Here is a 27,571-nt window from a genome sequence, read left to right as displayed (position 1 = left end):
CTCCATCTGCCCATCCCCGATTTTCCAGTCCGTTACCGTCACGTGTCCCGCCTCCCCAAGATTCACCTTGACCTGCCTCTCCCAGTCATCACCACCACTTGTCCCACTTCACCTGTCCTGGGGTGGGTGGACTTTAGCACCCGGGGGAGCCGGGGAGCTCAGGACCCGCCGCCCGCGGCTGCTGCTGAATCCGCAGTGTATCTGTTCCGTTGACGGATGCGGTGAACGGGTTAAAACTAATGGATCGATAATTCTCACTTCCTGTTTATTTCACTCTCTGCACATTTATATTTACACTGACTTACTCCTGACTCCGGTCCTGGACCCGACCCGTTTACAGTCCCGGAGCGGAACCGGAGCAGGTTCTCAGCCATTCGTTTTTATATCCAGTGGAGAAGAAAGGATAAAGTTTCTCTGTGAATTTATTTCCACTGAAGGTGTGGAGATGGGACTTGGTCTCTGCGTTGTAAAATGAAACTGTCCCGGACTCGTAACTGAGATAAACTCCCACCCTCCTGGGGATGGGACCGGCCGGGAGACGGGACGCAGGGGAGGTGAGAACCCACATCATGTCATCACGCCGCGCGATGGTCCAGAATCCGGTCTCCGGTCTCAGACTAAACAATCCCTTCCTCTGCACAGACTCTGCGGCGACTCCCAGACACCACCACAGATTCCCCGTCACCTCCCAGTAATGTCTCCCCGATGTGAATCCCTCCGATCCCAGCACACAAGCCCAGTCTGTGAATCTCTTCCCGGTGTCAGGGAGATTCCTCCGGGTCCCGGTCCCGGTCCATTTCACACTCTTCCGATCCTCAGACATCTCGAGCACCGGACTCGCCGTTTCCACATCCAGGGTGACAGAGACTGGGGGGAGAAGCAGAGAATTAGAGAGTTCCCGGGGATCGGGGGAGAATCCGGGAGCGCGGCCCCGGGATCGGGGGGAGATTCGGGCAGCGCGGCCCCGGAAATCGGGGGGAGACTCTGGCAGGGCAGTCCCGGGTCCGAGGGAAACTCGCACAGTCGGGTAGCGACAGGAACCTTTCCCGGGGTTTTTCCCAGAGGGGTGAGTGATGATGAGACGCGCCTGAGGTGACTGGACTGAGGAGAGGAGAGGGATGATGAGTGGAGTCTGAGGTGATTGTGGACTGAGGAGGGGTGAGGGAATAGGCGGAGGCTGAGGTGACGGTGGACTGAGGAGGGTGAGGGATGATGAGGAGTCTGAGATGACTGTGGACTGAGGAGGGGTGAGGGATGATGAGACGAGCCTGAGGTGACTGTGGACTGAGGAGGTTGAGGGATGATGAGACGAGTCTGAGGTGACGGTGGACTGAGGAGGGTGAGGGATGATGAGGAGTCTGAGGTGACTGTGGACTGAGGAGCGGTGAGGGATGATGAGACGAGCCTGAGGTGACTGTGGACTGAGGAGGTTGAGGGATGATGAGGCGAGTCTGAGGTGACTGTGGACTGAGGAGGGGTGAGGGATGATGGGACGAGTCTGAGGTGACTGTGGACTGAGGAGGGGTGAGGGATGATGAGACGAGTCTGAGGTGACTGTGGACTGAGGAGGGGTGAGGGATGATGAGACGAGTCTGAGGTGACTGTGGACTGAGGAGGGGTGAGGGATGATGAGTCTGAGGTGACTGTGGACTGAGGAGGGGTGAGGGATGATGGGACGAGTCTGAGGTGACTGTGGACTGAGGAGGGGTGAGGGATGATGAGACGAGTCTGAGGTGACTGTGGACTGAGGAGGGGTGAGGGATGATGAGACGAGCCTGAGGTGACTGTGGACTGAGGAGGTTGAGGGATGATGAGGCGAGTCTGAGGTGACTGTGGACTGAGGAGGGGTGAGGGATGATGGGACGAGTCTGAGGTGACTGTGGACTGAGGAGGGGTGAGGGATGATGAGACGAGTCTGAGGTGACTGTGGACTGAGGAGGGGTGAGGGATGATGAGACGAGTCTGAGGTGACTGTGGACTGAGGAGGGGTGAGGGATGATGAGACGAGTCTGAGGTGACTGTGGACTGAGGAGGGGTGAGGGATGATGAGACGAGTCTGAGGTGACTGTGGACTGAGGAGGGGTGAGGGATGATGAGTCTGAGGTGACTGTGGTCTGAGGAGGGGTGAGGGATGAAGAGATGATTCTGAGGTGAATGTGGACTGTGGAGGGGTGAGGGATGATGAGATGAGTCTGAGGTGACTGTGGACTGAGGAGGGGTGAGGGATGTTGAGACGAGTCTGAGGTGACTCGGGACTGAGGAGGTTGAGGGATGATGAGACGAGTCTGAGGTGACTGTGGACTGAGGAGGGGTGAGGGATGATGAGACGAGTCTGAGGTGACTGTGGACTGAGGAGGGGTGAGGGATGATGAGATGAGTCTGAGGTGACTGTGGACTGAGGAGGGGTGAGGGATGATGAGGAGACTGAGGTGACTGTGGACAGGAGGGGTGAGGGATGATGAGGAGTCTGAGGTGACTGTGGACTGAGGAGGGGTGAGGGATGATCAGGAGTCTGAGGTGACTGTGGACTGAGGAGGGGTGAGGGATGATGAGACGAGTCTGAGGTGACTGTGGACTGAGGAGGGGTGAGGGATGATGATGAGTCTGAGGTGAATGTGGACTGTGGAGAGGTGAGGGATGATGATGAGTCTGAGGTGAATGTGGACTGTGGAGGGTGAGGGATGATGAGACGAGTCTGAGGTGACTGTGGACTGAGGAGGGGTGAGGGATGATGAGACGAGTCTGAGGTGACTGTGGACTGAGGAGGGGTGAGGGATGATGAGACGAGTCTGAGGTGACTGTGGACTGAGGAGTTTGAGGGATGATGAGGCGAGTCTGAGGTGACTGTGGACTGAGGAGGGGTGAAGGATGATGAGGAGTCTGAAGTGAATGTGGACTGAGGAGGGGTGAGGGATGATGAGACGAGTCTGAGGTGACTGTGGACTGAGGAGGGGTGAGGGATGATGAGACGAGTCTGAGTTGACTGTGGACTGAGGAGTGGAGAGGGATGATGAGACGAGTCTGAGGTGATTATGGACTGAAGAGGGTGAGGGATGGTGTGACGAGTCTGAGGTGACTGTGGACTGAGGAGGGGAGAGGGATGATGAGACGAGTCTGAGGTGACTGTGGACTGAGGAGGGGTGAGGGATGATGGTACGAGTCTGAGGTGACTGAGGACTTAGGAGGGGTGAGGGATGATGGTACGAGTCTGAGGTGACTGAGGAGGGGTGAGGGATGAAGAGACGAGTCTGAGGTGACTGTGGACTGAGGAGGTTGAGGGATGATGTGGCGAGTCTGAGGTGACTGTGGACTGAGGAGGGGTGAGGGATGATGGTACGAGTCTGAGGTGACTGAGGACTGAGGAGGGGTGAGGGATGAAGAGACGAGTCTGAGGTGACTGTGGACTGAGGAGGTTGAGGGATGATGAGACGAGTCTGAGGTGACTGTGGACTGAGGAGGGGAGAGGGATGATGAGACGAGTCTGAGGTGACTGTGGACTGAGGAGGGGTGAGGGATGATGGTACGAGTCTGAGGTGACTGAGGACTGAGGAGGGGTGAGGGATGATGGTACGAGTCTGAGGTGACTGAGGACTGAGGAGGGGTGAGGGATGAAGAGACGAGTCTGAGGTGACTGTGGACTGAGGAGGTTGAGGGATGATGTGGCGAGTCTGAGGTGACTGAGGACTGAGGAGGGGTGAGGGATGATGAGATGAGTCTGAGGTGACTGTGGACTGAGGAGGGGTGAGGGATGATGAGGAGACTGAGGTGACTGTGGACAGGAGGGGTGAGGGATGATGAGGAGTCTGAGGTGACTGTGGACTGAGGAGGGGTGAGGGATGATCAGGAGTCTGAGGTGACTGTGGACTGAGGAGGGGTGAGGGATGATGAGACGAGTCTGAGGTGACTGTGGACTGAGGAGGGGTGAGGGATGATGATGAGTCTGAGGTGAATGTGGACTGTGGAGAGGTGAGGGATGATGATGAGTCTGAGGTGAATGTGGACTGTGGAGGGTGAGGGATGATGAGACGAGTCTGAGGTGACTGTGGACTGAGGAGGGGTGAGGGATGATGAGACGAGTCTGAGGTGACTGTGGACTGAGGAGGGGTGAGGGATGATGAGACGAGTCTGAGGTGACTGTGGACTGAGGAGGTTGAGGGATGATGAGGCGAGTCTGAGGTGACTGTGGACTGAGGAGGGGTGAAGGATGATGAGGAGTCTGAAGTGAATGTGGACTGAGGAGGGGTGAGGGATGATGAGACGAGTCTGAGGTGACTGTGGACTGAGGAGGGGTGAGGGATGATGAGACGAGTCTGAGTTGACTGTGGACTGAGGAGTGGAGAGGGATGATGAGACGAGTCTGAGGTGATTATGGACTGAAGAGGGTGAGGGATGGTGTGACGAGTCTGAGGTGACTGTGGACTGAGGAGGGGAGAGGGATGATGAGACGAGTCTGAGGTGACTGTGGACTGAGGAGGGGTGAGGGATGATGGTACGAGTCTGAGGTGACTGAGGACTTAGGAGGGGTGAGGGATGATGGTACGAGTCTGAGGTGACTGAGGAGGGGTGAGGGATGAAGAGACGAGTCTGAGGTGACTGTGGACTGAGGAGGTTGAGGGATGATGTGGCGAGTCTGAGGTGACTGTGGACTGAGGAGGGGTGAGGGATGATGGTACGAGTCTGAGGTGACTGAGGACTGAGGAGGGGTGAGGGATGAAGAGACGAGTCTGAGGTGACTGTGGACTGAGGAGGTTGAGGGATGATGAGACGAGTCTGAGGTGACTGTGGACTGAGGAGGGGAGAGGGATGATGAGACGAGTCTGAGGTGACTGTGGACTGAGGAGGGGTGAGGGATGATGGTACGAGTCTGAGGTGACTGAGGACTGAGGAGGGGTGAGGGATGATGGTACGAGTCTGAGGTGACTGAGGACTGAGGAGGGGTGAGGGATGAAGAGACGAGTCTGAGGTGACTGTGGACTGAGGAGGTTGAGGGATGATGTGGCGAGTCTGAGGTGACTGTGGACTGAGGAGGGGTGAGGGATGATGGTACGAGTCTGAGGTGACTGAGGACTGAGGAGGGGTGAGGGATGAAGAGACGAGTCTGAGGTGACTGTGGACTGAGGCGGGGTGAGGGATTGTGCGGAGTCTGAGGTGACTGTGGACTCAGGAGGGGTGAGGTATGATGAGGAGTCTGAGGTGACTGCAGACTGAGGAGGGGTGAGGGATGATGAGGAGTCTGAGGTGACTGCAGACTGAGGAGGGGTGAGGGATGATGAGTCTGAGGTGACTGTGGATTGAGGAGGGGTGAGGGATGATGAGACGAGTCCGAGGTGACTGTGGATTGAGGAGGGGTGAGGGATGATGAGACGAGTCTGAGGTGACTGTGGAATGAGGAGGTTGAGGGATGATGAGACGAGTCTGAGGTGACTGTGGAATGAGGAGGGGTCAGAGATTGTGAGGAGTCTGAGGTGATTGGTGACTGAGGAGGGGTGAGGGATGATGAGATGAGTCTGAGGTGACAGTGGACTGAGGAGGGGTGAGGGATGACGAGTCTGAGGTGACTGTGGACTGAGGAGGGGTGAGGGATGATGAGTCTGAGGTGACTGTGGTCTGAGGAGGGGTGAGGGATGATGATGAGTCTGAGGTGACTATGGATTGAGGAGGGGTGAGGGATGATGAGTCTGAGGTGACTGTGGACTGAGAAGGGGTGAGGGATGATGAGACGAGTCTGAGGCGATTGTGGACCGAGTAGGGGTGAGGGATGATGAGACGAGTCTGAGGTGAACGTGGACTGAGAAGGGGTGAGGGATGATGAGACGAGTCTGAGGTGATTGTGGACCGAGTAGGGATGAGGGATGATGAGACGAGTCTGAGGTGACTGTGGACTGAGAAGGGGTGAGGGATGATGAGACGAGTCTGAGGTGACTGTGGACTGAGGATTGGTGAGGGATGATGAGACGAGTCTGAGGTGACTGTGGACTGAGGAGGGGTGAGGGAGGATGAGTCTGAGGTGACTGTGGACTGAGGAGGGGTGAGGGATGATGAGGAGTCTGAGGTGACTGCGGACTGAGGAGGGGTGAGGGATGATGAGGAGTCTGAGGTGTGTGGATTGAGGAGGGGTGAGGGATGATGAGGAGTCTGAGGTGTGTGGATTGAGGAGGGATGAGGGATGGTGGGACTAGTCTGAGGTGACTGTGGACTGAGGTGGGGTGAGGGATGATGAGACAAGTCTGAGATGATTGGTGACTGAGGAGGGGTGAGGGATGATGAGATGAGTCTGAGGTGACTGTGGACTGAGGAGGGGTGAGGGATGACGAGTCTGAGGTGACTGTGGACTGAGGAGGGGTGAGGGATGATGAGTCTGAGGTGACTGTGGTCTGAGGAGGGGTGAGGGATGATGATGAGTCTGAGGTGACTATGGACTGAGGAGAGGTGAGGGATGATGAGACGACTGATGTGACTGTGGACTGAGGAGGGTGAGGGATGATGAGACGACTCTGAGGTGACTGTGGACTGAGGAGGGGTGAGGGAAGATTGGACGAGTATGAGGTGACTGTGGACTGAGGAGGGGTGAGGAATGATGAGACGAGTCTGAGGTGACTGTGGACTGAGGAGGGGTGAGGGATGAGGAGATGAGTCTGATGTGACTGTGGACTGAGGAGGGGTGAGGGATGATGAGACGAGTCTGAGGTGACTGTGGACTGAGAAGGGGTGAGGGATGATGAGACGAGTCTGAGGTGACTGTGGACTGAGGAGGGGTGAGGGATGATGAGGAGTCTGAGGTGACTGTGGACTGAGGAGGGGTGAGGGATGATGAGACGAGTCTGAGGTGATTGTGGACTGAGAAGGGGTGAGGGATGATGAGACGAGTCTGAGGTGATTGTGGACCGAGTAGGGATGAGGGATGATGAGACGAGTCTGAGGTGACTGTGGACTGAGAAGGGGTGAGGGATGATGAGACGAGTCTGAGGTGACTGTGGACTGAGGAGGGGTGAGGGATGATGAGACGAGTCTGAGGTGACTGTGGACTGAGGAGGGGTGAGGGATGATGAGACGAGTCTGAGGTGATTGTGGACTGAGGAGGGGTGAGTGATGACGAGTCTGAGGTGACTGTGGACTGAGGAGGTGTGAGGGAGGATGAGTCTGAGGTGACTGTGGACTGAGGAGGGGTGAGGGATGATGAGGAGTCTGAGGTGACTGCAGACTGAGGAGGGGTGAGGGATGATGAGGAGTCTGAGGTGTGTGGATTGAGGAGGGGTGAGGGATGATGAGACGAGTCTGAGGTGACTGTGGACTGAGGTGGGGTGAGGGATGGTGGGACGAGTCTGAGGTGACTGTGGACTGAGGTGGGGTGAGGGATGATGAGACGAGTCTGAGGTGATTGGTGACTGAGGAGGGGTGAGGGATGATGAGTCTGAGGTGACTGTGGACTGAGGAGGGGTGAGTGATGACGAGTCTGAGGTGACTGGACTGAGGAGGGGTGAGGGATGACGAGTTGAGGTGACTGGACTGAGGAGGGGTGAGGGATGACGAGTATGAGGTGACTGGGCTGAGGAGGAGTGAGGGATGATAGGACTGGTCTGAGGTGACTGTGGACTGAGGAGGGGAGAGGAACGATGAGACGAGTCTGAGGTGACTGTGGACTGAGGAGGGTGAGGGATGATGAGACGAGTCTGAGGTGACTGTGGACTGGGGAGGGTGAGGATGATGAGATGAGTCTGAGGTGACTGTGGACTGAGGAGGGGTGAGGGATGATGAGGAGTCTGAGGTGACTGTGGACTGAGGAGGGGAGAGGGATGATGAGACGAGTCTGAGGTGACTGTGGACTGGGGAGGGTGAGGATGATGAGACGAGTCTGAGGTGACTGTGGACTGAGGAGGGGTGAGGGATGATGAGACGAGTCTGAGGTGACTGTGGACTGAGGAGAGGTGAGGGATGATGAGACGAGTCTGAGGTGACTGTGGAATGAGGAGGGTGAGGGATGATGAAGAGTCTGAGGTGACTGTGGACTGAGGAGGGGTGAAGGATGATGAGGAGTCTGAGGTGACTGTGGACTGAGGAGGGGTGAGGGTTGCTGAGGAGTCTGAGGTGACTGTGGACTGAGGAGGGGTGAGGGATGATGTGGAGTCTGAGGTGACTGTGGACTGAGGGGGGTGAGGGATGATGAGGACTCTGAGGTGACTGGACTGAGGAGCGGTGAGGGATGATGAGGAGTCTGAGGTGACTGTGGACTGAGGAGGGGTGAGGGATGATGAGGAGTCTGAGGTGACCGGACTGAGGAGGGGTGAGGGATGATGAGGAGTCTGAGGTGACTGTGGACTGAGGAGCGGTGAGGGATGATGGGACGAGTCTGAGGTGACTGTGGACTGAGGAGGGGTGAGGGATGATGATGAGTCTGAGGTGACTGTGGACTGAGGAGGGATGAGGGATGATGAGGAGTCTGAGGTGACTGTGGACTGAGGAGGGGTGAGCCCCGGGGATCGGGAGGAGACTCGGGCAGCGCGGCCCTGGGATCGGGGGGGGGGGGGGGTGTCGGGCAGCGCGGCCCCGGGGATCGGGGGAGACTCGGGCAGCGCGGCCCCGGGGATCGGGGGGAGACTCGGGCAGCGCGGCCCCGGGACCAGGGGAGAGGCCGCTGGGGATGCTGGTTGTCCATCCGTTGACATCGAGGGTAGACCACACTCGGAGTACTGTGGCATTCCTGGTTCCCGGACTATGGGACGGATGTCATCACACTGGACAGGAAGCTTCAGGCGGATGTTACCAGGACTGGAGGGTTTGCCTTAAAATGAGAGTGGATAAGCTGGGGCTATTTCCCTGGAGTGTAGGGGTGACCCCTGGTCAAAGTATATAAACTCATAGGGGGCATTGATAGTGTGTCTTTTTCCAGAATAAGGTGTCCAAAACCAGAGGGTGTAGATTTAAGGTGAGAATGGAATGATTTACAAGGGATCTTTGTCCCCCTTCCCACAAACCCCCTCCCACACGGCCCCTCATCACCCACACACTCCACTCTCTGTCTGGATGCAGGGTTTTTCATTAAGGATCAGTTTAATAGACACAGAGGGGAATGATTTATAAGGGATCTTTGTCCCCCTTCCCACAAACCCCCTCCCACACGGCCCCTCATCACCCACACACTCCACTCTCTGTCTGGATGCAGGGTTTTTCATTAAGGATCAGTTTAATAGACACAGAGGGGAATGATTTATAAGGGATCTTTGTCCCCCTTCCCACAAACCCCCTCCCACACGGCCCCTCATCACCCACACACTCCACTCTCTGTCTGGATGCAGGGTTTTTCATTAAGGATCAGTTTAATAGACACAGAGGGGAATCGGCCCTTCCAGCCCTTCGATCCACACCACACAGCAATCCCCTGATTTAATCCCAGACGCATCACGGGACAATTTACAATGACCGACCAACCGGTACATCTCTGGACTGTGGGAGGAAACCGGAGCACACGGAGGAAACCCACACGGTCCCGGGGAGAACGTACAAACTCCGTGCGGGCAGCAGTGGGAATTGAACCCTTGTCACCTGTACTGTGAAACGTTGTGCTCACCACTGTGCCCCCTATCCTAATAATAGACCAGAGGACCATAAGATAAAGGAGCAGAATTAGGCCATTCAGCCCATCGAGTCTGCTCAGCCATTCCATCTTGGCCTATCCCAGATCCCACTCAAACCTACTACATCTGCCCTCTCCACAAACCGACCAATCAGAAAACGATCAATTTTCACTTTAAATATACCCATGGTCTTGTCCTCCACAGCTCTCTGTGGCAGAATATTCCACAGATTCACTACACTCTGACTAAAAAAATTCCTCCTCATCTCTGTTCGAAAGGGTCACCCCTCAATTATGAGGCTGTGCCCTCGAGTTCTGGACACTCCCACCATAGGAAGCATCCTCTCCACATCCACCCTATCGAGTACTTTCAACATTCGGTAGGTTTCACGAGATCCCCCACATCCTCCTAAATTCCAGTGAGTACAGGCCCAAAGCTGACAAACACTCCCCATGTGTTAACCCTTTAACTACTGGAATCATCCTCGTGAACCTTCTCTGAACTCTCTCCAATGACAACACATCCTTTCTGAGATAGGAGCAATTATTAAGAATTATAAAGCTCGATTGTTTAATCACATATTCTGTACTGTCTGTTATTGCGGGGTACTGATTTGTAACAGGAACACATCACGCAGTATCCACCCAAGTGAGATTTCTTAAGTTTGGCCGGGCTGAGGACTGTCACCCCCAATATTAAGCCGCTAGCCGAAGCAAGAGTTACACCAACATTGCATTTGCCATCTTTACCACAGACTCCACCCGTAAATTAACCTTCGGGGAGTCTTGCATGAGGACCACTAAATCCCTCTGCACCTCTGATGTTTGAATTTTCTCCCCATTTGGATAACAGTCTGCACTATTGTTCCTTTCACCAAAATGCATTATCATACACCCGGCATTATCATAGACCGTCACCTCTCTTTTACTCTTTATGTATCTGAAAATCTTTTCATATCCTCTTCTATATTATTTGCCAGATAACTTTCATATTTCATCTTTTCTCTCCTCATTCCTTTTTTCAGTTGCTTTCTGTTGACGTTTAAAAGATTTCAATGCTCTAACATCACTATTTCTTTGCTGTATTCTATGCCCTCTTGCTTTTATTTCAGGTGTGTTTGCCTCATTCTCCCTTTAGAATTCTTCTTCATATTTGGAATGTGAAATGGCCACCACCCAGGCCATGCTCTCTTCTCACTGCTGCCATTAGGAAGAAGGTACAGGAGCCTCAGGACTCACACCACTAGGTTCAGGAACAGTTATTATCATCTCTCACCTCTCCTCCCTGTTAATCTGCAGGGTGAATTCTCTCATGTGATGATCACCATCTACTAAAGGTTCCTTTACCTTAAGGTCCCCAATCAAATTCAGTTCATTACACAACACTCAATGCAGAATACCCGATCTCCTTGTATGCTCGAGCACAAGCTGCTCTAAAAGCCATCTTATAGACATCCTCCAAATTCCATTTCTTAGGCTCCAGCTCAACTAGATTTTCCCAACCCAGTTACATATTGAAATCCCCCACAGTTATCGGAACGTTGCCCGTATTACAGGACCTTTTTATCTCCCATTGTGATGTATATCCCATATCCAGGCCACTGTTCGGAGGAATGTGTCTAACTCCCAACAGGGTCTTTTTCCCTTTGCAGTCTCTTAGCTCGACCCACAAGAATCCAAACCTTCCAATCCCGTGTCACCTCTTTCTGAGGATTTGATTTCAATTTTTACCAACAGAGCCACCACACCCACTCTGCCTACCTGCCGGTCCTTTCGATGCAATGTGTATCCTTGGATGTTCAGCTCCCAACTATGATCTTCTTTCAGCCACGATTCAGTGGTGCCCATGATGTCACACGTCTCTAACTATGCTACAAGATCATCTACCTTATTCTCTGTACCTAATGCATTCACCTTCAGTCCTGTATCGGTCACTCTTTCTGATTTTGCCCCGTTTGACTGCAGCTCAACCCACCGACTGCAATTCTGTCCCATCATCTGCCTGTTCTTCCTCACAGTCCCACTACACAATGCATCAACTTGTATATCAACTGCCCCTTCCTCAGTCCTATCACTCCGGTTCCCATCCCCTCCACATTAGGGATTTTCCCCAGGGAGGGTGTGTGAAGAACAGGAGTGCAAAGGTTGATGATCAGAGGCGATGGATTTAAAAGGGACATCAGGAACTTTTCTTCACACACAGGGTGGTGCATATTTGGAATGAGCTGATGGAAATAAGCAACGTTTAAAAGAATCTACAGTGGATCGCACATGGATTGAAGAGTTTTATTGGGTTTTGGACCGAATGTGGGCAGATATCACCAGCTCACTGGGCAACACAGTCTGCATGGTCATTGGGTCAAATGTATGACACCCTGACTCGAACAGGTCACCCTGAGGATCAATGTGGTCATCGATAAAGGAGAGGGGGGAGGTTTTAAATGAATATGTCCCAGGGAGAGGGTCACGGAAGCTGAGGAATTAAGGAAAACGAACAGTAATGTCCCGGAACATATCACAGTGCAAAAGCGAAGGTGCTGGAGGTATTAGAGGTGGATGAGCCCCAGACCGTGATCTGCTCTGTCTGATACCTCCAGACTGGGGAACCAATTCCAGGGCCCTGGAGGATAAATTTGCTTCACATTTCACCCCAGGTGAGCTGCTGGAAGACAGGAGGGTGGCTCAGGTGTTGTCTGGAGTTCAGAAGGACAGGAAGGTCAAGCCAGGGAACTCCAGGCCACTGAGCCTAACATCAGTGGTGGGACAATTACTGGAATGGACACTGAGAGACAGATTTACCAGCATTTGGAAAGGCAGGGACTGAGTCAGGATAGTCAACACTGTTTATACCCGGGAAATAGTGACTCACAAATTTAATTAATTTTTCTTTGATGAGGGGACAGAAAGGATTGTTCAGAATACGGTGATAGACATTGTCCACATGAACTTCATTCCATGTTTATATCTCAGTGACTGGAATGAGATATCGACAGAGGATGTGGGGGTGTTGCTGCAGCTTTTCACTGAATGTCCTGTTTCTCAACTCGATAAAAGATCCACCCGAGGGGAGGGAACGAGGATCTGACAGCCGCAGAAACACTGGGGATTCAGTGTAGGGAGGTGCCGGTTTCTGAAATGATCAAATCTCCGTGCAGTCAGATTTGTGGGGAGAGGAGAAATAAAGTGAACGAAAGCTGTAACTGGAGCCTCAGTGAACAACCACAGAAGGTTCACAGTTTACTGGCCACAACTGTGTGTTGTTGTCCCCGTGAATAAACTTCTGCCAAACCCCTTCCCAGATCATCCTCCTGAGGAATCTCACCCTGGAGCCTGGCTGTGTTGAGGAATTCCATGGAAAGGTATAAATTTCTAACAAGACTCGACGGGCTGGACGCAGGGAGAATGTTTCCCTTGGCCGAGGAGTCTGGAACCAGGGCTCACCGACTCTGAATAAGGGAAATGTCATTCAGGATGGAGAAGAGGAGAACTTTCTTCTCGCAGAGGGGTGTGAATCTTTGGATCTCTCTATCCTGGTGGCTCTGGAGTCTCAGTCACTGGGTTCCCTCACAACCGGAATCTTGCCGGCCACACACACAAAACGCCAGACAAACTCGAGTCACGCACGGTTTACGGAGGGAAATGAACACTTCGGGCTGAGACCCTTCACCCGGACTGGAGAGGAAGGCAACAGGATGCAGAATAAGGAGCTGAGGGAGGGGGATGAGCAAAAGCTGAAAGACTCACCAGGAGAGTCCAGGCGAGGGAGAAGGTAGGTGGAGGGGAGAGGGGGATGATAGGGAACGATGTGAGAAACTGCGATGTGATAGGTGGAAAACACAAAGGTCTAAAGAAGGAATCTGATTAGGGAGGGCAATAGACCTTGGAATAAATGGAAGGAGGTGGGGAGGAGATGAGCAGGTCATGAGGTACTTGGAAGCTTTGTTGAGGATTTGGCCACAATCTGCCAGTCGGTCTGTGTATGTGTGTGAGGGAGCTTTGCCAGTCCGGCTATGATGTGTGAGCTTCTCCCGAGATGAAATCTGGACCAATGTCAATGCTGGTTGGTGTGTCCGGGCTCAGTCTGACAACACTTCCATGTGGGGGTTTGATAATAGTGAGACTCGTGAGTCCAGCAGGGGGCAGACCTGAGTCAATCAGGGTCTGTGGTCACGGACGGCTCAGACAGGCCGAGTGACGCAGATTTCCTTCTCTGAAGGGCTCGTATGTATTTTTCTGAAAATCCCAGTCACCTGGCAGACACCAGCTTTTATTACCTGGTGATGTCTTGGTGTGTTTATACAGTGTGAATTGGTTCAGGATTCAGTGGGTAATCTAACAGTCGCATGTATTGGGTGTAGTGTGTCCCAGTGTTGGTGTGTTCAGGGGTCGGACATCTCCAGCTGACCATGTGACAGTGGTACCTTCACCCAGAGTTACAGACAGTCCTTGCGAGCAAATATCACTTAAAATTGTTCACAGACATGGAGAAAGGAAACTGTAAATGTTTACCTCGCTTAATTGTATCAGACATTTCTCTCAACGTTGTGTTCAACAAAAAGAGGTGATCAAATTTTTCAACAGATAGGGTGCAATGTGTCACCGACAGCACCTGGACATCTTCACTAATCCTGTAAATATTACACAACTGGTTATAAACTGAACATCAGTGATATTTGAACTATTTTACAAATCCACAGTGTTTAAGAAAAGACCATGTCTTACCTCCTCTTCCGATGAGCGTTCTCCTGAAATAAATCAAACACAGATCTCAATTGACTGACTGTATCCTGACCGCAGGAATTTGAGCCAAGTTATTACAAGCTGCTGAAATTTCCCACTTCCCAGCTCTCTCTCGCTGACACACACGGAGAAAGGGGAGACTGTAACAAGGGGCACAGAACCCGGGAGAAAGTTGATAATTATCCCATAACTGAGAGGATGAAACTGACGGGAAAGACTGGACAGGCTGCGAATGTTTTTCTGGATATGAGGTCAGGGAGGATCAGATGCCGGAATTTAAGATTAGTGATGGATTGGATTGGGTGTGGGTGGAGAACGCATCTCTGCTTGAAATGTAGTGAAGGGAATGTGGAACTCACTGTCACAGGAGTGGTTGAAGTGGAACAGCAGAGATTGAATGTGATGGGGAAGCCGGATAAACACATACAGACTCCAGTGCAACTCTGCGTGTTGTTGGGGAGAGTGTGAGAGTGAGAGAAAGAGGTTTGGCTGGTTTGGCCTGTAGCATTCTTTTGTTCTATTTTAAATCACAGACACGACTGCTTCTATAACTTGTGTTTGCTCACCTTACAGGGGCAGCAAAGGAATATTTTTCTGGCCTATGCCTTGTTTTGAGCGGCCATGCATAAGCAGTTCACCAGCACCCACGGTAACAGAGGCACTGAGCGTGTTTTATCAAAGACAGAAAGACAACCAATGATGAGAATAGTGATGGGATTGTCGCAGGACGAACAAGGCGGGACTAATAGTTGCTTCGCAGTGTAGTTTACTGGTGGACAGAGCAGAGTTCACCGATTTTGCCTCAAGAGGCTTCGGTGAGGAGGAACAGTTGATCAGCTGGTAGAGGTTTTGGAGGGGATGAATAAAAAGTCACCAAACTACAACTAATTAAATAAAGTAGGGATGATGCAGGATCGGGCGATGTGCTGTAGCTGCATGATGTGGGAGCTGGTGGGCCCCATTGTGGGTCCTGGTGACCACATCTGCAGCGAGTGTCGGCAGCTCGAGGAACTCAGGCTCAAAGTTGATGACCTGGAATCTGAGCTTCAAACACTGCGGCACATCAGGGAGGGGAGGGTTCCCTGGATTCTCTGTTTTCAGGAGGTACATCAGGGAGGGGAGGGTTCCCTGGATTCTCTGTTTCAGGAGGTACATCAGGGAGGGGAGGGTTCCCTGGATTCTCTGTTTCAGGAGGTACATCAGGGAGGGGAGGGTTCCCTGGATTCTCTGTTTCAGGAGGTACATCAGGGAGGGGAGGGCTCCCTGGATTCTCTGTTTCAGGAGGTACATCAGGGAGGGGAGGGTTCCCTGGATTCTCTGTTTCAGGAGGTACATCAGGGAGGGGAGGGCTCCCTGGATTCTCTGTTTCAGGAGGTACATCAGGGAGGGGAGGGTTCCCTGGATTCTCTGTTTCAGGAGGTACATCAGGGAGGGGAGGGTTCCCTGGATTCTCTGTTTCAGGAGGTACATCAGGGAGGGGAGGGTTCCCTGGATTCTCTGTGCCGGAGGTACATCAGGGAGGGGAGGGTTCCCTGGATTCTCTGTGCCGGAGGTACATCAGGGAGGGGAGGGTTCCCTGGATTCTCTGTGCCGGAGGTACATCAGGGAGGGGAGGGTTCCCTGGATTCTCTGTTTCAGGAGGTACATCAGGGAGGGGAGGGTTCCCTGGATTCTCTGTTTCAGGAGGTACATCAGGGAGGGGAGGGTTCCCTGGATTCTCTGTTTCAGGAGGTACATCAGGGAGGGGAGGGTTCCCTGGATTCTCTGTTTCAGGAGGTACATCAGGGAGGGGAGGGTTCCCTGGATTCTCTGTTTCAGGAGGTACATCAGGGAGGGGAGGGTTACCCAGATTCTCTGTTTCAGGAGGTACATCAGGGAGGGGAGGGTTCCCTGGATTCTCTGTTTCAGGAGGTAGTCACACCCGTTAGATTATCTGCCACAACTTCGGTCTGAGTCAGGGACAAGAGGGTGTGACTGCGAGTGAGGCGGGTAGTGGGATCCAAGAGACGGCGATCGAGGAGCCTCAGCCCTTGAGCTTCTCCATCAGGTCTGAGATTCTTGCTCCCTGTGTGGGTGAGAGTGGGGGCAGTAGGAAGGATGAGCAACCTACCTGTGGCACAGTGGTACAGGGGGCATTCAAGAGGGGGGGAGAGAAGAGAAATGTAGTGGTGATGGGGATAGTATAGTCAGGGAACTAGACAAAGTTCGCTGTTGTGAGGATAGAACATCCCAAACGTTCTGTTGCTTTCATGGTGCCTGGGTTTGGGGCATCTTATCTGTCGTGAGGAAGTTGCAGTGGGAGGGGAAAGATCCATTTGTCATGGTCCATGTGGGTACCAACAATGTAGGTAGAATGAGGAAAGAGGTTCTGCTGAGGGAATTTGAGTAGCTAGGGACTAAATTATAAAGCAGAGCCTTATCCAGAGTCTTCTCTGGATTCACCTGCAAATTGGCCCAGGGTTAAGAAGATTCAGAGAGCTCAGTGTGCGGCTCCACCATTGGTGTGGGGGAAGTGGGTTTGAATTCACGGGAAACTGGCACCAGTACTGGGGAAGGAGGGAGCTGTTCTATTGGGATCGGCTCCACCATTGGTGTGGGGGAAGTGGGTTTGAATTCAAGGGAAACTGGCACCAGTACTGGGCAAGGAGGGAGCTGTTCTATTGGGATCGGCTCCACCATTGGTGTGGGGGAAGTGGGTTTGAATTCACGGGAAACTGGCACCAGTACTGGGGAAGGAGGGAGCTGTTCCATTGGGATCGGCTCCACCATTGGTGTGGGAGAAGTGGGTTTGAATTCATGGGAAACTGGCACCAGTACTGGGGAAGGAGGGAGCTGTTCTATTGGGATCGGCTCCACCATTGGTGTGGGGGAAGTGGGTTTGAATTCACGGGAAACTGGCACCAGTACTGGGGAAGGAGGGAGCTGTTCTATTGGGATCGGCTCCACCATTGGTGTGGGGGAAGTGGGTTTGAATTCACGGGAAACTGGCACCAGTACTGGGGAAGGAGGGAGCTGTTCTGTTGGGATCGGCTCCACCTGAACCAGGATGGGACCCGGATCCTGCTGAATCGCATACCTGAGACTGCGGGTTCAGCTTTAAATTAAATAGCAGGGGGGTAGGTCCAACAGATCGGATTAGTATGGAGAAAGTAAAAGAGAAAAGCAAAGATAAAGAAAAATCAAAAGTTAAAAAAGAGAAAAGTAAGGGCAGAATAGACAAGTGGAAAAGATGCAAAGGTTACTGGATTGTAAGGACACTTTACCTGAAAGCCCAGAGTATTCGTAACAAGGTCAGTGAGTCGTGGCACCAGTCAGTATAAAGGGGTATGGTTTAATGGTCATTACAGAAACATGGTTGCAGGGTGGAGAGGATTGGGAATTTAATATCCGAGGATATCAGGTAACACGGAAGGATAGGCAGGAAGGGAAGGGAGGTGGGGTAACGCTCTTAATTAAAGGTGAGATCAGGGCGATAGTGAGAGACTGTACAAGATCTAAGGAGCAGAATGTTGAATCCATCTGGGTAGCGATTAGGAATCGTAAAGGGAAAAATCACTGGTGGGAGTTGTCTATCGGCCACTGAACAATTACATCACAGTGACACGGGCAATAAACGGGGAAATATCTGAGGCACGAGCAGTTATCGTGGGGTAGTTTAACTGGGTGATCAAGTTGGTCCAGGCAGGCCTGAGGAGGACTTCACAGAATAATATGTGATAGCTGTCTTGAACAACATGTTACTGATCCTACAAGGGAACGTGCTGTCTTGGATCTGGTCTTGTGCAGTGAGAAAGGTAAAATTAGCAATTTGTAGTTAAGGATCGTTTTGGGAAGAGTGATCAAGCTATGGGTGAGTTTCTCATACAAATGGAGGGTGCAATAGTTTCATCTAAAACCAGTGTATTAAGCCTAAACGAGGGAGGGAGGAGGGAGAAGTTGTACAGGATGGACTGGGAACACAGGAGGGATGGTTGAGGAACAGTGGACGACTTCCAAACAGATTTGTCACAGTGCTTAACAAAAGTATATTCCAGTTAAAATCAAGGACAGTAAGGGTGGAGAGAGCCTGCCATGGATAACTAAGGAAATAAAGGAAGGCATCAAACTAAAAGCTCGTGTGTGCAAAGTTGCCAAGAGTAGTGGGAAACTCAAAGATTGGGAAAACTTTAAAAAGCAACAAAGAACTACTAAACGAGCAATAAAGAAAGGGAAGATAGATAATGAAAATAAACTAGCACAAAATATAAAAATGGATAGTAAAAGTTTTTATCATTATATAAAGCAGAAGAAAATGGCCAAACTGAATGTTGGTCCCTTGGAGGACGAGAAGGGGAAATTGATATTGGGTAAAATGTCCTGACGAAGAGTCTCGGCCTGAAACGTCGACTGTACTTCTTCCTATAGATGCTGCCTGGCCTGCTGCGTTCCACCAGCAATTTGTGTGTGTTGCTTGGGTAATGAGAAAATGGCCGAGGCTTTGAATGACTATTCTGTGTCAGTCTTCATGGTGGAGAACACAACTAACATGCCAAAGAGAGATGTTATGGATGTGATAGGAGGTGAGGACCTCAACACAAGACGTAGAGCTGAGCAAACTTGTGGGCCTGAAGATAATAAGTCCCCTGGAATGTGTCCCAGGGTACTGAAAGAAGTGGCAAAGAATCTCGTGATAATTTACCAAAATTCTCCAGATTCTGGGCAGGTCCCAGTGGATTGGAATAAGGTGAATGTCACACCACTGTTCAAAAAAGGATGTAGGCAAAAGGCAGGTAACTGTAGGCCAGTTAATTTAATGTCTGTAGTTGGGAAAATGCTTGAAGCTATCATTAAAGAAGAAATAGCAAGAAATGGACCCATCAGGCAGAGCAGCATGGATTCAGCAAAGGCAGGTCGGTTTGACAAACTGACTGGAGTTCTTTGAGGATATAACGGGCGCAGTGGATAGAGGGGAACGGATGGATGTCATTTACTTGGATTTCCAGAAGGTGTTCAATAAGGTGCCACATGAAAGACTTATCCATAAAATAAGGATGCATGGAGTTGGGGGTGATGTATTAGCCTGGATAGAGGATTAGTTAACCAATAGAAAGCAGAGAGTTGTGAGACATGGATGTTTCTCTGGTTGGCAATCAGTGGTGAGGGGTGTGTCACAGGGGTCGGTGAAGGGCCCACAACTGTTGGCGATAGACATTAATGATCTGGAAGAGGGGACAGAGTGTAACGTATCTAAGTTTGCTGGTGACACAAAACTGGGAGTAAAAGGATATTGTGCAGAGAGATTTACATCGGTTAATCGAGTGGCCGAGGGCCTGGCAGATGGAGGACATTGTTGGTCAATGGAAGGTTTTGCTCTTCACCGACTGGATTTTGATCGGAAATATTTGACTGGTACTCAAAGGCCTATAAAAGATCCTTCCCCTTGGAAGCTGGTCTCGCCATCTTTGGATGTTCACAATCCACTCTACGCTTCCCTGCACCATACAACAGTCCCTGATGCCTGGGATGACTGTCGCTAAAGACTCATCCTGAGGGAACGGAAATCACCCTCTCCACTTTCTCTCCGGAGATGGACGGCTGACAGATGGAGAGACTCAGGTTCTTGAGAACCAATTCAATTAAAACTTTTCGCCTATCTGGGATCCATTTCTTGCCTACCTAGACGAGGCCGGTGGCAGATGAACAATTTCCCCCCAGCTAATCTTTCACGGCCCTCAATTGAGACTTAATGTTTAACACGTTTGAGAACTCTGTACAACAGGCATCCCTCTAATGTTATGTCCTTTCTTTTTGCTCATTTTATCTTCACACATGTCTGAGCTCATGTGTTCTTGTTGGTATTATTGCTTTTTGAATGTTTGAAAATAAAGTAATTAAAAAAAGAAAACAAAGGGAATGTGACCTTCATTGCTGGAGCAGGGAGGTTATGCAGCAACTATACAGGGTACTGGTGAGGTAACTGTACAGGGTAGTGGTGAGGCGACTGTACGGGGTACTGGTGAGCTGACTGTACGGGGTACTGGTGAGGTGACTGTACGGGGTACTGGTGAGGTGACTGTACGGGGTACTGGTGAGGCGACTGTACGGGGTACTGGTGAGGCGACTGTACGGGGTACTGGTGAGGAGACTGTACGGGGTACTGGTGAGGAGACTGTACGTGGTACTGGTGAGGAGACTGTATAGGGTACTGGTGAGGAGACTGTACATGGGGACTGGTGAGGAGACTGTACAGGGTACTGGTGAGGAGACTGTACAGGGTACTGGTGAGGAGACTGTACGGGGTACTGGTGAGGAGACTGTACAGGGTCCTGGTGAGGAGACTGTACAGGGTACTGGTGAGGAGACTGTTCGGGGTACTGGTGAGGAGACTGTACAGGGTACTGGTGAGGTGACTGTACAGGGTACTGGTGAGGAGACTGTACAGGGTACTGGTGAGGAGACTGTACAGGGTACTGGTGAGGAGACTGTACAGGGTACTGGTGAGGTCACTGTACAGGGTACTGGTGAGGTCACTGTACAGGGTACTGGTGAGGTCACTGTACAGGGTACTGGTGAGGTCACTGTACAGGGTACAGGTGAGGAGACTGTACAGGGTACTGGTGAGGAGACTGTACGGGGTACTGGTGAGGAGACTGTACGGGGTACTGGTGAGGAGACTGTACGGGGTACTGGTGAGGAGACTGTACGTGGTACTGGTGAGGAGACTGTATAGGGTACTGGTGAGGAGACTGTACATGGGGACTGGTGAGGAGACTGTACAGGGTACTGGTGAGGAGACTGTACGGGGTACTGGTGAGGAGACTGTACGGGGTACTGGTGAGGAGACTGTACAGGGTACTGGTGAGGAGACTGTACAGGGTACTGGTGAGGTCACTGTACGGGGTACTGGTGAGGAGACTGTACATGGGGACTGGTGAGGAGACTGTACAGGGTACTGGTGAGGAGACTGTACGGGGTACTGGTGAGGAGACTGTACAGGGTACTGGTGAGGTCACTGTACAGGGTACTGGTGAGGAGACTGTACAGGGTACTGGTGAGGCGACTGTACAGGGTACTGGTGAGGAGACTGTACGGGGTACTGGTGAGGCGACTGTACAGGGTACTGGTGAGGAGACTGTACAGGGTACTGGTGAGGCGACTGTACCGGGTACTGGTGAGGCGACTGTACCGGGTACTGGTGAGGCGACTGTACCGGGTACTGGTGAGGCGACTGTACCGGGTACTGGTGAGGAGACTGTACAGGGTACTGATGAGGAGACTGTACAGGGTACTGGTGAGGTCACTGTACAGGGTACTGGTGAGGAGACTGTACAGGGTACTGGTGAGGTGACTGTACAGGGTACTGGTGAGGAGACTGTACAGGGTACTGGGGAGCTGACTGTACAGGGTACTGATGAGGAGACTGTACAGGGTACTGGTGAGGTCACTGTACAGGGTACTGGTGAGGAGACTGTACAGGGTACTGATGAGGAGACTGTACAGGGTACTGGTGAGGTCACTGTACAGGGTACTGGTGAGGAGACTGTACAGGGTACTGGTGAGGTCACTGTACGTGGTACTGGTGAGGAGACTGTACAGGGTACTGGTGAGGAGACTGTACAGGGTACTGGTGAGGAGACTGTACAGGGTACTGGTGAGGAGACTGTACGGGGTACTGGTGAGGAGACTGTATGGGGTACTGGTGAGGTGACTGTACAGGGTACTGGTGAGGAGACTGTACGGGGTCCTGGTGAGGAGACTGTACAGGGTACTGGTGAGGAGACTGTACGGGGTACTGGTGAGGAGACTGTACGGGGTACTGGTGAGGAGACTGTACATGGGGACTGGTGAGGAGACTGTACAGGGTACTGGTGAGGAGACTGTACGGGGTACTGGTGAGGAGACTGTACGGGGTACTGGTGAGGAGACTGTACAGGGTCCTGGTGAGGTGACTGTACAGGGTACTGGTGAGGAGACTGTACAGGGTACTGGTGAGGAGACTGTACAGGGTCCTGGTGAGGAGACTGTACAGGGTACTGGTGAGGAGACTGTACAGGGTACTGGTGAGGAGACTGTACAGGGTACTGGTGAGGAGACTGTACGGGGTACTGGTGAGGAGACTGTACGGGGTACTGGTGAGGAGACTGTACATGGGGACTGGTGAGGAGACTGTACAGGGTACTGGTGAGGAGACTGTACGGGGTACTGGTGAGGAGACTGTACAGGGTCCTGGTGAGGAGACTGTACAGGGTACTGGTGAGGAGACTGTACAGGGTACTGGTGAGGTGACTGTACAGGGTCCTGGTGAGGAGACTGTACAGGGTACTGGTGAGGAGACTGTACAGGGTCCTGGTGAGGAGACTGTACAGGGTCCTGGTGAGGAGACTGTACAGGGTACTGGTGAGGAGACTGTACAGGGTACTGGTGAGGAGACTGTACAGGGTACTGGTGAGGAGACTGTACGGGGTACTGGTGAGGAGACTGTACGGGGTACTGGTGAGGAGACTGTACATGGGGACTGGTGAGGAGACTGTACAGGGTACTGGTGAGGAGACTGTACGGGGTACTGGTGAGGAGACTGTACAGGGTCCTGGTGAGGAGACTGTACAGGGTACTGGTGAGGAGACTGTACAGGGTACTGGTGAGGTGACTGTACAGGGTCCTGGTGAGGAGACTGTACAGGGTACTGGTGAGGAGACTGTACGGGGTACTGGTGAGGAGACTGTACGGGGTACTGGTGAGGAGACTGTACAGGGTCCTGGTGAGGAGACTGTACGGGGTACTGGTGAGGAGACTGTACGGGGTACTGGTGAGGAGACTGTACGGGGTACTGGTGAGGAGACTGTACATGGGGACTGGTGAGGAGACTGTACGGGGTACTGGTGAGGAGACTGTACGGGGTACTGGTGAGGAGACTGTACAGGGTCCTGGTGAGGAGACTGTACAGGGTACTGGTGAGGAGACTGTACGGGGTACTGGTGAGGAGACTGTACAGGGTACTGGTGAGATGACTGTACAGGGTACTGGTGAGGAGACTGTACAGGGTACTGGTGAGGCGACTGTACAGGGTACTGGTGAGGAGACTGTACAGGGTACTGGTGAGGAGACTGTACGGGGTACTGGTGAGGAGACTGTACGGGGTACTGGTGAGGTCACTGTACAGGGTACTGGTGAGGAGACTGTACAGGGTACTGGTGAGGCGACTGTACGGGGTACTGGTGAGGAGACTGTACAGGGTACTGGTGAGGAGACTGTACAGGGTACTGGTGAGGCGACTGTACAGGGTACTGGTGAGGTCACTGTACAGGGTACTGGTGAGGAGACTGTACGGGGTACTGGTGAGGAGACTGTACGGGGTACTGGTGAGGAGACTGTACGGGGTACTGGTGAGGAGACTGTACGGGGTACTGGTGAGGAGACTGTACGGGGTACTGGTGAGGAGACTGTACAGGGTACTGGTGAGGAGACTGTACAGGGTACTGGTGAGGTGACTGTACAGGGTACTGGTGAGGCGACTGTACGGGGTACTGGTGAGGAGACTGTACCGGGTACTGGTGAGGTCACTGTATGGGGTACTGGTGAGGAGACTGTACAGGGTACTGGTGAGGAGACTGTACAGGGTACTGGTGAGGAGACTGTACAGGGTACTGGTGAGGAGACTGTACAGGGTACTGGTGAGGCGACTGTACGGGGTACTGGTGAGGTGACTGTACAGGGTACTGGTGAGGAGACTGTACAGGGTACTGGTGAGGAGACTGTACAGGGTACTGGTGAGGTCACTGTACAGGGTACTGGTGAGGAGACTGTACAGGGTACTGGTGAGGCGACTGTACAGGGTACTGGTGAGGAGACTGTACAGGGTACTGGTGAGGTCACTGTACAGGGTACTGGTGAGGTCACTGTACAGGGTACCGGTGAGGAGACTGTACAGGGTACCGGTGAGGTGACTGTACGGGGTACTGGTGAGGCGACTGTACAGGGTACTGGTGAGGTGACTGTACAGGGTACCGGTGAGGAGACTGTACGGGGTACTGGTGAGGAGACTGTACGGGGTACTGGTGAGGCGACTGTACAGGGTACTGGTGAGGAGACTACAGGGTCCTGGTGAGGAGACTGTACAGGGTCCTGGTGAGGTCACTGTACAGGGTACTGGCCAGAAGGCACACGGGAGACTGAAACCAGCAGGACGAAGGTTCTCTGGTCTGAGGAAACCAAAATTGAGCATTTTGGCCATCAGTCTACATGCTATTTTGGGCCTGGTGGTGGCTGCATCATGCTTCACTGCAGCAGGCCCTAGAAGGCTTGTAAAGGTAGAGACTGAAATGAATGCAGCAAAATACAGGGAAATCCTGGAGGAAAACCTGATGTATTCTGCAAGAGAACTGTGACTTGGAAGAAGATTTGTTCTCCAGCAAGACAATGACCCCAAGCATAAAGCCAAAGCTACACAGGAATGGCTTAAAATGAACAAAGTTAATGTCCTGGAGAGGCCGAGTCAGCGTCCAGACTCAATCCATTGAGAACTGTGGCTGGAATTGACAAGGGCTGTTCACTCACGATCCCCGTGCAATCTGACAGAGCGTGTGCAGTTTTGTAAAGAAGAATGGGGAGAGATTGCAGTGTCCGGATGTGCAAAGCTGATAGAGACCGATCCACACTGGCTCAAGGTTGTAATTGCTGACAAAGATGCATCTACTAAATACTGACTTCAAGGGGATGAATACTTATGCAATCAGTTATTTTGTTTGATATTTCTAATTAATTTAGATTAATGTAGAGATCTGTTTTCACTTTGAGACAATGAAACATGAAAAACAATGAAACTTCCAAGCCGGGGGAGGGGTTGGTGGTGAATACTTTTTACAGACACTGTGGATGTTTAATCTGATGTGTGGGTCACAATGTGAAATTCAATCTCAGTTCCCACTGATCGACAGAGTGACCCTCACACCCACCACACCAGACACACTCACAGCCTGTGACTGTAACTGGGTGTTACTCTGAGTATCGGGGATATTATACGCGGGAATCACGGAAACGATCACCAGCTCAGTGCTCTGCTCAGAGTAACTCATTCCCGAGAAGGTTGCAGACTGTACTGTGATGTACAGATGTTGTGGGAGGCCGGTTTGGGGAACACAACAGTCAAAACATCTGTCACGTTTAAATCTGTTTACAATGATAGTATCTGTAAATACCACACTGAGTTACAATACATCATTCTGAGTCGGTGCACTTTTACAGAACCAAACTGAAATCTCTCACCATGAGGAATGTCACATTGTCTTGCTGATCCATCTGTTCCTGTAACTTTGACATTTTCTCCCGGATAGAATTTAAATTCTCTTGAATCTTTTGAAGATTTTTCTTAATTGGATTCAGAATCCTCTCCTCCTCTTCCCTGAGATCTCGGAGTGCGCGCTGCTCTTTCTCGGTGATAATGCGGCGCAGTTCATCAAACTGGGATGTGATGTGGGACTGAACACTGTGTGACTGTTCCTGTTGAATGAAAGGAGAGGCTGGTTTATTATTTGGCTGTTAAGTATTTCCCTGTGACATTGAAGGAGACCATTCAGCCCACTGACCCTATGCTATTTCTCAGATATTCACTCCCATTCATTCACGTCTCCCTGAAACCGATTCTTCCTCACTGATCCATCAACTCCCACCTGGTTCACAGACCACCCGCCATCACAGGGTTAATTACAGCCCCGAATTATACATTCATCTAGATTTCTTGGCAATGCCGGCCCACTGTGATCTCAAGGAGAACATGCAAACTCCACGCAGAAAGCACCAGAGGTCAGGATCGAACCCAGGTCACTGGAGCTGCGATACTCTGCTACTCGGCATTAAAGGAAACAAAACTACACAATATCATTGGAAATTCTGCTCAGGAAGCCTCACCCGAACTGCAGAAACCTTCTCTTTCTGTTGCCGCTCCACGTCCTCGAGCTCGCGTTTCTTTTCTGTGAGAGAGTCTAACGCAGATTTAACCCGGCGCTGGGAGACAGAGAGTGAAGGAATTAGACAATAAAGATGCAGTGCTGAGTCGAGCCAATTGATTGTCATATACAAATAAATATAAAATGAAAAAAAAATCAGGTGATCAAAATCGATTTGATTTTACCTTATAGACTGTAGCAGCTTCTTTAATCGGCAGGAAGCGGTGCTCCCTGTGTTCCCGCGAATCTCTACAGATCAGACAGAGCAGTTTCTTGTCCGTCTGACAAAACAGCTTCAGTTCTTCCTCGTGTTCCTCGCAGTGAAGTTTACTCTCCTTCCCTTTCGGATTCAGGTTTAGTTTTCGAGCTTTCTCAGACAGATTTGCCAAGGCCCGATTGACCCTGAGGGTGCGGTCTGCAAACTCCTCTCTACATTCCGGGCAGGAGTTTCTCTCCTCCCTTTCCCAACACCGAGTGATACAGGAACGGCAGTAGTTGTGTCCACAATCCAGTATAACCGGATCGGTGAAGAAATCGTGGCAGATGGGACAAATTACCTCCTCGGTTAAACTCTCGACCTGTCCTTTCGAAGCCATGTTAACTCCTGGTGCTTCCCGGTTCAAGGTCCATTCCCTTTCGGGGAGCTGCTGAACCCTGCGGTACCGGGACTGTCCTCCAGGGGCGCTGCGGTACAGCGATTGTCCACCAGGGGCGCTGCGGTCTCGGGATTGTCCACCGGGGTGCTGCGGTACCGCGACTGTCCACTAGAGGCGCTGCGGTCTCGGGATTGTCCACCGGGGCGCCGCAGTACCGCGGTTTCCCACTAGAGGCGCTGCGGTCTCGGGAATGAACGTTGTGTTGTTGCCGGTGAAACGGCTTCACTGGGCGTGTCTGGAGCTCCTCGCAAACAGCCACCGGACTCAGCGGCGAGAAAAACACTTCTCCCACTCTCTGTATCTCTAGGGTAGATATGACTTGGTCCCCTAAACCCATGAGGTTGGAATGTCTTGCCCATCCGAACCCTGACCTTTGTAACTTACTGCTCCGATGCAATCACCCGGCGGCACAAATAACAGACCATACACTGCATGCAATTCTCAAGAAAGTACAGTGGCATGCAAAAGTTTGGTCAAAATTTCTGTTACTGTGAATAGCTAAGTGAGTAAAAGATGACCTCATTGTGGATTCTGAGGTGTGTTTAGGATCAATAACCTGTCGTAGAAGCCATTCTCTTTTCATCTTCAGCTTCTTTACAGACGGTGTGATGTTTGCTTCCAGAATTTGCTGGTATTTAATTGAATTCATTCTTCGCTCTACCAGTGAAATGTTCCCCGCGCCA

At 51.9% G+C, this 27,571-nt stretch overlaps 1 protein-coding gene across 1 annotated transcript; it reads right to left on the bottom strand.

The window, feature by feature from the left end:
- Nucleotides 1-242: 242 nt before the first annotated feature.
- On the bottom strand, nucleotides 243-26,854 carry LOC132385448 (nuclear factor 7, brain-like). Its single transcript, XM_059957526.1, has 6 exons — nucleotides 26,418-26,854; nucleotides 26,195-26,290; nucleotides 25,553-25,786; nucleotides 14,294-14,316; nucleotides 14,081-14,199; nucleotides 243-867 (listed from the first exon to the last, which is right to left on the bottom strand). The coding sequence occupies exons 1-6, from the start codon at nucleotides 26,826-26,828 to the stop codon at nucleotides 335-337; spliced, it is 1,416 nt and encodes a 471-aa protein (XP_059813509.1). The 5' UTR covers nucleotides 26,829-26,854; the 3' UTR covers nucleotides 243-334.
- Between the last annotated feature and the right edge of the window lie 717 nt (nucleotides 26,855-27,571).

The sequence above is a fragment of the Hypanus sabinus genome, assembly GCF_030144855.1.
Source record: "Hypanus sabinus isolate sHypSab1 chromosome 5 unlocalized genomic scaffold, sHypSab1.hap1 SUPER_5_unloc_4, whole genome shotgun sequence".
Lineage (NCBI taxonomy): Eukaryota > Metazoa > Chordata > Chondrichthyes > Myliobatiformes > Dasyatidae > Hypanus > Hypanus sabinus.
Note: the sequence above shows the minus strand (reverse complement) of the source record. Positions and strands in the feature narration are given on the sequence as shown.

Excerpts from the sequence above, each read along its gene's own strand:
- LOC132385448 (XM_059957526.1), bottom strand. The coding sequence starts at position 26,828 with ATGGCTTCGAAAGGACAGGTCGAGAGTTTAACCGAGGAGGTAATTTGT. Across the intron at positions 26,291-26,417 it reads AAGCTGCTACAGTCTATAAG|CGCCGGGTTAAATCTGCGTT; the intron begins GTAAAATCAAAT and ends TCTGTCTCCCAG. Across the intron at positions 14,317-25,552 it reads ACAATGTGACATTCCTCATG|GAGAACGCTCATCGGAAGAG; the intron begins GTGAGAGATTTC and ends GATTTATTTCAG.